The 13,409-nt window shown below is 40.6% G+C and overlaps 1 protein-coding gene across 1 annotated transcript in view; it reads right to left on the minus strand.

Moving 5' to 3' along the window:
- Positions 1–13,409, minus strand: part of LOC136863720 (neprilysin-1) — a 729,030-nt gene that overhangs the window by 221,693 nt on the left and 493,928 nt on the right. The window contains exon 4 of the mRNA XM_067140078.2: positions 8,619–8,702. Within this exon, the coding sequence (XP_066996179.2) occupies positions 8,619–8,702 (84 nt within the window). The remainder of the gene's footprint in view (positions 1–8,618; positions 8,703–13,409) is intronic.

The following is a 13,409-nucleotide window of genomic DNA, read 5'->3' on the forward strand; positions in this document are numbered from 1 at the left end:
AGGTACAGCCCCAGTATCTGCCTGGGTTTGAAACTGGGAAACCACGGAAAAGCACCTTCAGGGCTGTCGAAAGTGGGGTTCGTGTCCACTTTTTCATGAATGCAAGCTGACTGCTTTATGACACAAACCGAGTAGCCAATTCACTCGCTATTATATTATTTTTGTGTATACAATGAACAATGATCTAGTAGTAAAACATAAGATCATGGGCTGGATTAGCATGCCTTGTGTAGTAGCACGGCTGTCTCTAACCATGGCCTGGCCTAAAACATGCAGCAACGCTGCCGAGGGAGGTGGTCGCCGCTCTTTAACTAGACACGATTGGCTACATCACTGTCATCATTGTAAGCACACGCGTAATATTGCATAAGATCTCACGACGATGATCCTATCACTAATTTCCTTTTGTTTTTACACTTGCATAAGGATGATTTCCTAGTGAATGTTTTTAAATACGTGAACACTGTCAAAAAGAATTAAGTTTTGATGAAACAATTTACAATTTGAAATGAGCAACTACTTTCGGTATCTTTAGGAAGTTCATGAAACATTGCACGCTTCCCCTTATTATTATCATCGGTTATTACACAAATTATTTTCAATCTACATAAATTAATTTATCGTAAGACAACTTTACACGATGTTCTTAAATCTCACCCCGTAAGTTGTTTAACCGGAAGAAGTCTTATTTACCTGTTTGAAATGACTAAGGACAGAAGGAACGAAAAATGTTTTATATCAGACAACCCCAAACAATCTTACATTTAATAACCTATTGTTTATGTTGGTATCTGGATTGTTCTGATACATTTTGTATATACAGTGCGGTTTGTATATTAATTTCAGGTTATGTTATATTTTTATTATGTCGAAGCTGGTACCATATTTTTATTGTTCGTCATTTTTTTATCGTAGATTGTTCTCACTGGTTTAGAGGGACATGTGTCAAAATACTGTAAGATTGAAGTGAAGTGTTATGCTTATGATCAATTTGGACATATATCTGTGAATTGCCCGAATAAGAGATCAGAAAAGAAGAACATGAGTGGAAACGGAACTTGTATGTTAGCTACAGCAGATACACAACCGGTGATATATAAGGTTATGTGTATGCCAGTGTCTGCGGAGGAAGGGAAGAGACATGAATGGTACTTGGACTCCTGTGCTTCATATCATATGAGTCCATGTAAGGAGATGTTTGAATCTATGTCAAGGTGTAAAATTGGACTTGTAATAGTAGGTGATAACAGGGAATTAAAAGTGGAAAGTATAGGAACAATTACTGCCAAAATTTTGACAGGACGGAAAATTGAATTTAGTGGTGTGCTGTATGTACCTACCCTTGGGGCAAATCGGATAAGTATTGGTCAGGTGACTGCTAAAGGATTTAAAGTTGCATTTACTAGTGATGTATCATAAGGGAGATACATTATATCCTGCTGTGAGAAGGGGCAATTTTGTGTATCAGGTTAGGAATGAAAGTGCGTCTGTCATTACATGTGGTGAATACGGAATTATCACAAAAGAGAGCAAGGAAGTAGTTGAAAGTGCAGCATACAAGTGTGCAAGTGATGTTAAATTATGGCGTGATAGGTTTGGTCATGAGCATGCATATGAATTGTTTAAGATACCTGTGTTAGAGTTGGAAAAGGCAAAGTGTTTAGATAATTGCTCTGTACGTATTCAGGGACTACTTGTTGCTATTGATGTACAAAAACATTGAAGTGTAGAACACTTAGATGTTACCAGTGCTTATCTTAACAGTTCAAACAGTCTAGATGTGTACATGAAACAGCCTGAATTGTTTGAAGTTGGAAATCCTGTTACAAATCTAAGTACATTGAAGAATAGTATTTATGGACTCCCAAATTCAAGTAGGTATTGGAATGTGTATGCTGATAAAATTATGCAGAAACAAGGGTTTGTACAATGTAAGAAATATCGATGTGTATATGTAAGGGGAGGTATTAAAATTGGTTTGAATGTTTATGATGCTATTGTAATTGGAGAATCAGAATCTGTACCTCGTGTCGAAGTTGAGTAGTCGAAAGAGTTGATCATTCGTCATCTGGGCGAAGCAAGTAACATATTGTCTATAAGAGTCGAACAATCTGATGGTAGTATTGCATTGTCTCAGTCACATTATACTGACAGTCTGTTAAGTGAGTATCTAATGGAAGACTGTATTAGACCCGTATATACTATGTTGCCTAGGGAGCCTAAGAGAGTACTTGTCATCAATGACGATGAATGTTTTGATTTTAGCTTGTATAGAATTGCTGTAGGAAGTCTTCTGTATCTATCAAACAATTTTAGGCCAGGTATTGCATTTTCTGTCAGCATTTTATATCGTAGATTTGAGAATCCTACTAAACAAGACTTGAAGGAACTGAAACATATGTTTAGGTATCTGTAGCGACGAGAGATGTAAAATTGCATTTTTTGGTAATCAAACTGTAAAAATGTATTGTGATGCTGATTGGGGGAAGACAAAGAATCTTCCAATAATTATTTCAGGATGTGCCATAACATGGTACAGCAAGAAACAATCCTGTGTTGCTCACTCCACAATGGAAGCTGAATATATGAGTATGGCAGAAGCAACCAGGGAACTCCTTTGGCATAGGATGTCCTCATTTAATTAGGGCAGGAAAATATGATTGCTACCGTATGTGAAGTTTATTTTGATAATGCTCCAGCTGTAAAGTTAAGTGTTAATACTGATGTGAGTGATAGGTCGACGCATATAGATATTATGGTTCATGCTTGTAAATAAACTGTTCAGAAGGAAATTGTCAGGTTAAGTATATCCCTTCTTTTTAGAATATAGCTGAACTATTTACGAAGGTGCTACCAAGAGAGAAAATTCAGAAATTCCCCAAGCATCTTGGACTATACTAGTTTATTCAAAATGTATCAAAAGAGGGAAATGTTGGTAACTGGATTGTTATAATGCATTGTGTGTATGTAGTGTGGTTTGTATATTAAGTTTAGGTTATGTTATATTTTTATATTTCGAAGCTGGTGCCATGCTTTTATTGTTCATCCTGTTTTCATCGTAGATTTTTTTCACAGTTGGGACAGACAGTTGCTCTGTATTGATGTAATAAAACGGTTGTGTAGCAGTGTGTGCTTGCCAATGTGGGCAATAAAAGTGTTTTAGTATCTGATGTCATGAGTTAGTAAATTACCGTTATAAAACCTTGTCCAGATGTAACCAACAGTTTCTTTTACATTAATTTAATCAATTTGAAGGTGCATTACTTTCCGCTCTCATAAAGTTGAACTACATGCTCAAAGAAATGCATATTGCCATTTTCTAATGAAGGAGGCGCTTCAAAAGAAATATCGAGGGCGCGACAATGACAAATAATACTTAATGTTCTGGCTTCGTAAATCTTCCCACTCTGAATATAAATAAAATATGAACGTATAATTGTGGACAAACCACACTTCGGTATTTCATAATTATGTGTCTGAACTGATTAAGTAAAATATCTTACGTTCCTAGGCAACTATCATCACAATTCTCAGTGTCTTCTAATAACAATTTCAACTTTTTTAATGAGGCATTAAATAAATAAATAAATAAATAAATAAATAAATAAATAAATAAATAAATGAAAACTTATCTGCATTTAGGGCAGTCGCCCAGGTGGTAAATGCCCTATGTGTTGTTTTCCTAGATTTTTATTAAATGATTTGAAAGGAATTGGAAATTTATTGTACACCTCCTTTGATAAGTTATTCCAAAATTTGGGATACAAGGGAGATTCTGTTACTGATATTATCCGGTAAAACTAACTGTTGCAAAAGTATATGAAAGATGAAAACTTACTTCATTCTCTAACCAAAGCATTTCCACTGATTAGTCAGCTGTAAGTTTTATCTCACAAAAACTTAATTCGGTAGGCAGCTATAATTCACATTCACTTACCGACTAACATCACTATTTATCCTAATTCGTTCAACATGGGTGATCGCACTTATAGAAACACGTCTTTCCGTATTATTTATGTATTTTTCAGTAAAGCTCAATTCTATGTCTTGAAAATGTTTCATACAAACTGTTAATCTGTTCGTTTAGACCAGGCTGCGTTTGGGAACGAACTATGAAGATCAGGACCCTTAGGCAATCGACAACAACTTATGCTACGTATGGTTGTAGTTTTACTGACATATCGTAGTTTCTTACGAACCTCGGTACTGCGCATCTATCCAGCATGGTAATAAATGTTTTACATCGCCACAGTCACCACAATAATGAAAATATCGGTACAAATATAGAAGCATGGAGAGTGTGTTACGTATTTAATGGACGAGCTGCGGCCATGACTGAGGGCAGCCGTGGTAGTAGAAATTACCAGTGAGTAGAAGACGGGGTAGCCTATATTGCATCGAGCAAGTTGGCCGTGCGGTTAGGGCCTCACAGCTGTGAGCTTGCATTCGGGAGATGGTGGGTTCGAATCCCAGTGTCGACAGTCCTAAAGATGGTTTTCCGTTGTTTCCAATTTCCATACTAGGTACATTCTGATGCTGTATCTTAATTAAGGCCAAATTTAGCCTTTTACCATCCTTCCGTCACTGAAACCTTTGATGTGTTAGATATTCTCGCCTTTTATATTCACGTAAGCCTAGTGCGACGTTAATAAAAACAGTGGCTTTTATCTATAGAACGATGAGAATATCAGAAATTGATGTTCTACAGCGAGAAGATTTGGACTTGAATGAATTAAGGAATTAATTTTTTAATTATGAATACTCCAGGTCACGGATGATCACCGACTGCGGAGAGAGTTTTCATTTTTATTGTAATCATAATGGTTCATGGCGTGAGTTACTGTAGTCACGTCCTAGTTCGTGAACCATGGGCAACGGCTGAGTGGCCTAGTAAGTGGTCATGAGAGTCGGGATACCAGTTGCTATGGAATGGGAATGGGCACCTCGGACATATTCTGATTCATGGCCCTCCTTGTGCTCAGGCGGATAGGACTACACAATTCACCGGTGGTCCATAACCCGTTAGAGGAGATACCCTCACTAGGACTATGTACAAGTTGGGTAGCAACCTGCTTCATGAATTTACCGAGCTCAGAACATTGTAAGCAAGCCTTGGACCTATGGGAGTAACGGAGTCCCACTCCCATTTGACAAGCGAGGGACTCCTTGGAAAGAACTTGGCGAACGAAATGGAGTTCTATGGGGAGCTATCAATATTAATGGGGCTTATGGAAGAAAGAAAGTAATACTGGCTGAGTCAGCAAAGAGGATGCATCTGGATGTGCTAGAAGTAAGTGATATTCGGGTAAGGGGAGATAACGAGGAAGAGATAGGAGATTATAAAGTGTACTTGACGGGTGTTAGAAAAGGAAGGGCAGAGTCTGGGGTAGGGATCTTTATCAGGAATACCTTTGCACGCTACATAGTTTCTGTTAGGCACGTAAATGAGCGAATGATGTGGGTAGATTTCTCAGTTGGAGGAATTAGGACAAGAATTGTGCCCGTGTATTCACCATGTGAGGGTGCAGATGAGGATGAAGTTGACAAGTTTTATGAAGCAGTGAGTGACATCTTGGTCAAGGCCAACAGCAAGGATAGAATAGTGCTAATGGGCAATTTCAATGCGAGAGTTGGGAATAGAACTGAAGGATACGAAAGGGTGCTGGGTAAATGTAGGAAAGATAGGGAAGCTAATGGGAATGGGAAACGTTTGCTGGACTTCTGTGCTATTATGGGTTTAGCAGTTACGAATACATTCTTCAAGCATAAGGCTATTCGACGCTACACATGGGAGGCTAGGGGTACCAGATCCATAATAGACTATATCTTAACCGACTTCGAATTCAGGAAATCTGTTAGGAATGCACGCGTTTTACGGGGAATTTTCGATGACACAGACCGCTATCTGATATGTAGTGAACTAAGTATCTCTAGGCCCACGATAGAGAAAGGGAAATCTGTCTGCAAACGATAGAAAATCTCCAGGACGAGGAAATTAGACAGAAGTACATGGATATGATTAGTGAGAAGTTTCGAACAGTAGACAGTAAGCAGGTTAAGGATATAGAAAGTGAATGGGTGGCATATAGGGATGCTGTAGTAGAAACAGCAAGGGAGTGCCTAAGAATAACTGTGTTTAAAGATGGGGAAAGGCGAACATCTTGGTGGAATTATGAAGTGAGAGCAGCTTGTAAACGTAAAAAGTAAGGTTATCAGAAATGGCTCCAAACAAGGGCCGAGGTAGACAGGGATTTTTACACAGATGAAATAAACAACGAAACAAATAGTTGTTCAATCAAAAACGAAGTCGTGGGAAGATTTTGGTATTAACCTAGAAAGGCTAGGTCAAGCAGCAGGGAAACCTTTCTGGACAGTAATAAAGAATCTTAGGAAGGGAGGGAAAAAGGAAATGAACAGTGTTTCGAGTAATTCAGGTGAACTCATAATAGATCCCAGGGAATCATTGGAGAGGTGGAGGGAATATTTCGAACATCTTTTCAATGTAAAAGGAAATCATCCTGGTGGTGTTGCGAACAGCGAAGCTCTTGGGGAGGAGGAAAATGATGTTGATGAAATTATGCTTCAGGAACTGGAAAGGTTGGTAAATAAACTCCATTGTCATAAAGCAGCAGGAATAGATGATATTAGACCTGAAATGGTGAAGTATAGTGGGAAGGCAGGAATGAAATGGCTTCATAGAGTAGTAAGATTAGCATGGAGTGTTGGTAAGGTACCTTCAGATTGAACAAAAGCAGCAATTGCACCTATCTATAAGCAAGGGAACAGGAAGGATTGCAACAACTATCGAGGTATCTCATTGATTAGTATACCAGGCAAAGTATTCACTGGCATCTTGAAAGGGAGGGTGCGATCAGTGGTTGAGAGGAAGTAGGATGAAAACCAGTGCGGTTTCAGACCACAGATAGGCTGTCAGAATCAGATTTTCAGTATGCGCCAGTTAATTGAAAAATGCTACGAGAGGAATAGGCAGTTGTGTTTATGTTTCGTAGATCTAGAGAAAGCATATGGCAGGGTACCGAGGGAAAGGCTGTTCGCTATACTGGGGGCCTATGGAATTAAAAGTAGATTATTAAAATCAATCAAAGGCATTTATGTTTACAATTGGGCTTCAGTGAGAATTGATGGTAGAATGAGTTCTTGGTTCAGGGTACGTACAGGGGTTAGACAAGGCTGTAATATTTCACCTTTGCTGTGCGTAGTTTACATGGATCATCTGCTGAAAGGTATAAAATGGCACGGAGGGATTCAGTTAGGTGGAAATGTAGTAAGCAGTCTGGCTTATGCTGACGACTTGGTCTTAATGGCAGATTGTGCCGAAACTTGGAACTTGAAAATAGGTGCAAGGAGTATGGTATGAAAATTAGCCTCTCGAAAACTAAATTGATATCAGTAGGTAAGAAATTCAACAGAATTGAATGTCATATTGGTGATACAAAGCTTGAACAGGTCGATAATTTCAAGTATTTAGGTTGTGTGTTCTCCCAGGATGGTAATATAGTAAGTGAGATTAAATCAAGGTGTCGTAAAGCTAATGCAGTGAACTCGCAGTTGCGATCAACAGTATTCTGTAAGGAGGAAGTCAGCTCCCAGACGAAACCATCTTTATATCGGTATGTTTTCAGACCAACCTTGCTTTACGGGAGCGAAAGCTAGGTGGACTCAGGATATCTTATTCATAAGTTAGAAGTAACAGACATGAAAAAAGGAAGAATGATTGCTGGTACAAACAGGTGGGAACAATGGCAGGAGGGTACTCGGAATGAGGAGATAAAGGATAATTTAGAAATGAACTCGATGGATGAAGCTGTACGCATATTTCGGCTTCGGTGGTGGGGTCATGTGAGGCGAATGAAGGAGGATAGGTTAGCTAGGAGAATACTGTACTCTGTTGGAAGGGTAAGAGAAGTAGAGGTAAACCGAGACGGCTATGGTTAGACTCAGTTTCTAACGATTTAAAGTTAAGAGGTATAGAAGTAAATGAGGCCACTACACTAGTTGCAAAACGAGGATTGTGGCGACGTTTAGTAAATTTCCAGAGGCTTGCAGATTGAACGCTGAAAGGCATAACAGTCTATAATGATTATGTATGTGTGTAATGTGTATGTATTTAATCACAACTAATACATGCAGTTAGCATTATTAATAGTACGAAATATTAAATTACTCATATTCTGTACATCCTGTAAATACATATTGAGCATATCTTTAATCTTTGAAGTACTTTCCAGTCTTTAACAAAGCCATAGACTCTAGGAAATCTCCTCGTGCATATAATTTCTCTTAGCTACTTTCATCAAGAAGATTAGGATTTTCTGAATGACGTTCATCAAGAAAGCGTCTACTTATATATAAAGGTGCTGAGTTTATTTTACACGTCGTCATTAACTTAATTAATCAGACAAGATAAGTGGCCATAACAATTTACGTTCAAACTACTATAAGCTTTGCCTAGTCTGAAGTAAAGACTTCTATACAACCGCTGATAACTGTCTGAAGTGTAATTTCAAGTGTCACTTTGTCACTCCGTACAGAAAACTAATTTGTATTACACTCTATTATGAAAGCAGCGTAGCCTTAGTGATGTAGAATGTACTTACGAATGTTCATGCACGAGTTGTAGAACCTCTTCGCCTTCTGAGTGGCTGCACTGTCCTGTTCGTTGATGGGCTCCTCCAGCACTCCTGCGAACAATAACAACAGTATGTACCAAGTGCACTTGGTTTTTGACATTCAAGAGAGAAGTTGCTGGTTCGACAAGCTAAGGCATTGTCAGCTACAACTCTCCATGCTGCTCGTAAGTGCACATGCAAATCGGAGTCCAACTCCATGCACGATTGCACCAAGGAGAACATAAGGAGATAGTGGGAGAGAGAGATAAAAAATGCAAATATTGTTTTGTCAGTGGCAATATTGTAGAGGGGTTAAGAAAGGGAGAGATGGAGAGCGAAAAGTCATTAGGAAGACGTTAGAACTGGGTTGAGGAAAGGAAAAAGAGAAGGCCTCAGTGTTGGCAAAACAAGGCCACGATATATAGAACTAATGTTTTGATGAGCCAGAACGTAACGACTTGACAAGGACGTATTCCTACAGAATGGTTTATATCACCGTTACCGACAAAAAGTAACCATATAACGCTACAGATCACTTTAAAGCCAGCAAAATAATTATTAACCACACTTGGAGTATTATAATGTATTCCTGTACACAATTTATTACACATTATTACTCATACTTCAATATTTACAAGGCATTCATATTAACAGAACTACAGGGTCTCTCATATAAACTCAGACCGAACGCCCCGTGTTTGTACACTGCACTACCGCAACTGCCTCAGCCGAACTTATGTCGCGTGCGGCCGCCCTGCTTTAAGCGTGTATACAATCTTATATGAAATCTTACCCTATAAAATATACTGGAAATGTCGCCCTCCTTAGTTTATACAGGCATTGTACACTGATCAGCCAGAACATTATGACCACGTACTTAATAGCCGGTATGTCCATCATTGGCACGGAAGCAATGAGCGCTTGGTAGGTCACTGGAAGGAGTTGGTATCATATCTGCACACACAAGTCACCTAATTCCTGTAAATTCTGGGGAGGGAGGCGATGAGCTCTGGCGCCACGTTCAATCACATCCCAGATTTGTTATATCAGGTTAAGATCTGGCGAGTTGTAGGGCCAGCACATCAATTCCAACTCGAAACTGAGTTCCTTGAACCACCCCATCACAATACTAGCCTTGTGACATGGTGCATTACCTTGTTGGAAAATGCCACTGACATTGGGAAACATGACCGTCATGAAGGGGTGTACGTGGACTGTAACCCGTCATGGTGCCTTGTACGAGCTCCACTGGCCCCATGGATGCCCACGTGATTGTTCCCCAGAGCATAATTGAGTCGCCGCCACCTTGACTCTGACCCGCAGTACAGGTGTCAAGAAGCTGATCCGCTGAAAGACGACGGATTCGCACCCTCCCATCAGCATGATCAAGAAGGTATCGGGATTCATCAGGCCATGCAACGCTCTGCCACGTACCCATTTCAGTCGTAGTAGCCGATGTCATGGTGTTAACATTGGCTCATGCATGGGTCATCGGCTGCGGAGGTTCGTTCTTAGGAGTGTTCGGTGCACTCTGCGTTCAGACACACTTGTACTCTGCCCAGCATTAAAGTCTGATGTTAGTTCCACCACAGTTCGCCGCCTGTTCTCCCAGCCTACGACGTTCGACATCTGTAATGAGGGGTGGCCGTCCAACCCCTGGACGTTCGGACGTGGTTTCACCTTGGTTTCGCCACTTGTTGAAGACACTCACCACAGCACTCCTCGAACACCCGACAAGTTGAGCAGTTTCCGAAATGCTCTTGCCTAGCCTCAAGGCCATCACAATCTGCCCTCGGTCAAACCCATTCTACACACGGACAGCACGATCACTGATACTACATGCACCGTGCGGGTGTCTGACTAGAAGTCATTCCTCGTCAGGTGACGCTGCTATCTCCTGGATGGGCTTATATCGATAGTAGGTAGGTGATCATAATTTTCGGGCATATCAGTGTACCTGGTAACCACATTCTGTCTGACGCGAGTGAGTTCTGCCACTGTAATGTTTCTTATTTCATGCTTGTTGTTTTCTTTCAGTTCCTCCAATGTGTGAGGATTTCTTCGATACACTTTTGCTTTCAGTTTACCTCACAAGTAAAAATCACATTGTTAGATCTGGAGAACGAGGGGAAAATAGACCAGCATTGATCACTCCGACTGCAAACACTTCCGAGATCGAAAGAAGGGAATCTTCCGTTGTATGAGCAGGGGCTGAATCTTGTTGAAACCACCCACGCGACTTTTCTTCTTCCGTTAACTGATGGAAGAACGGCGTAAAAATGTCATCTTGGTACCGCTCAGCATTTTCTGTCGACTCGAAAAATTTAGGCCCAATTATTCGTCTTTCACTACCAGCACACCAAACAGCAATTTTACTATTATAATGATGGACTTCATAAACACCATCAGGATTTTCTGCACACCAATAGTGAGAGTTACGACTGTTCACACGACCGTTAAGATGAAACCAGAACTTTTACATACGAAAATACAGTGTTGCAATGATAACTGTCTCACCATGTTCACAGGTGACATTCAGACTGGCGACTGATGCTTGCCAGGTCGAACACGTGCAGGCTGCTTGCAAGGTCAAGAACTATGCGCGCTCCTTCCATACTGCAGCTGCCGTATCCCAGAGTACAAACGCCGTGCGTTCGGTCTGGGTTTATGTGAGACACATGTATATTGTGTAAACGTAACAATGCATTAACCTACACTTCCATGACGTACGCACACACTAAATTAGTATTACATTATGCATACACAAAACTCTAGTTCACTTACAGAATACGTACATTTGGAGAATTACATGCATTTCCCCTCACACATAGAGTTAGAGCATAACACCTGAAACTATACTCACACCTGCTCTAAGACAGTCGCGTTTTTCTTATTCTCCAATGCGAAATACATAATCGCAATCACAGTAATTTTTCGACACCGACATTCAAACTCACGTACACATTAAAAGGCTTCCGTTACACCAATACACTTATGCTTATGTAGACAATACAATACTTGTCATATAATTAGACATTAGTTAAGAGAAATGAAACACTCCTATGAAAGGAGAAGCTACTTGATTGCATGTTTTGGGATCGTGGTACATTAGAACTCTTGTAGAGGGCGCGAACCTAAGGATCATGTGCCATTCCAGGAATGACGGAGCTTTTCCTAAATTTCTTGACATTCTAAGCGGGAGTAGAACATTGTATTTCTGGATGAGCCAAACAAATTTCAAGGGCCTCATCTAGGAATCACCGTAATTATAAATTCTCCCCACATAAAACATTGTTATGTTACCATAAGATATTTGTACTGAAATTGTTCATCACTACTATGGAACTCAGAATGTCCATGCAATTGAATGTTATCTCTGAAATATGTTCATGACTTACTTTAATATATTTTCATGTTCATAATGTTGATGATTCATTGTACGTCTCGGCAGAGACACAAAACTACTCTTTCGTAATTCATGAAATACAAGGGGAGTTGGTGTGCAAAAATAATAGCGAAATTCTTTTAAAATTATTGTATTCATAGGTACTGCACAACGTGGTAAAAGTAATATATAAAATTTGATGTGTCGTTGACATCATACACTCATATTCATAAACAAAACAGAACAAATTAAAATACTAGATAGGAAGTTCATATTCAAAGGACGTGATCATTAGTATGTTCCACAGAAAGGATTAGCAATTCCGTCACCTACGTTCAGCATTTGTCATGTTACCTAGTAGGCATTGGGTCCTCCATGAGCAATGATAACTTGTTTCCATGTTTGATGGCATCGGCAGGTATAAAGCGCGAATGGCGTCGTGGGGTATAGCTATCCATGCTGGATTCACCTGGTTCCACAGTTCAACTTTGGTAGTTGGCACTGAGTCACAGAGCCGCACCCGTCGTTTCACCATATCCCACACATTTTCGATTGGCGACAAGTCCGGTGATTGGGAGGGCCAGGGTAACAGTCTGACATACTGTGACAACAAGAAGGCAGCAACATGTGGTCGCGTATTTCCAGGCCGAAATATGGCGTCTGGGGTGTCGTGCAAAAGGAGTATGGCTAAGGACCGCAGGATGTCATTCACGTGGGTCAAGCTGGTCACAGTGCCCTGGACATTCACCAGCTGTGATTTATGGTTGTACCCTATACCACCCCACACCATAAGGCCTTGAGCTGGCTCTTTATATATTGTGGGAATGCAGTCAATTTGATGCCTCTTCCCCTGTCTGCGGCGAACCAAGATGTGGCCATCTTTTTCAAACACGCCGAACCTGGATTCGTCCGAAAACACTATCTGCTGCCATTCCTGTGCCCAGTGACGTCGTTTTATACACCATTGCAGTCTAGCATGTTACATATGCACATTCGTCAAAGCTAGGTAGAGAAGTGGACTACGCGCCAGTAATCCTGACATTAATAAACGGCGACGGACTGTCATTCCTGATAGTGTGCGATGTGTTACACTGTTCCACTGTTACACCAGAGCCGAGAAGGACGCAGATCTCTCCTGCAATGCCATTCGAATGAGGTGTCGCTCTCCTCAGGGGGTGGTCAGGGTAGTGCGGCCAGGCAAATCTCGTCATATTCTACGGCCTTCTGTGAGCCATTCTGTACACACGCATTGCACTGCCGACGCACTTCGTCCCACACGAGCAGCAATTTCCCGGACGGATGTATCACGTTCTCTTATGCCAGTAATGCGCCCTCTTTCAAACTCACTAATATGGCGGTACCGTTCTCGCATACGTCTTCAAGGCATCCTGCAC

Source organism: Anabrus simplex, chromosome 2 (assembly GCF_040414725.1).
Source record: "Anabrus simplex isolate iqAnaSimp1 chromosome 2, ASM4041472v1, whole genome shotgun sequence".
Classification (NCBI taxonomy): Eukaryota; Metazoa; Arthropoda; class Insecta; order Orthoptera; family Tettigoniidae; genus Anabrus; species Anabrus simplex.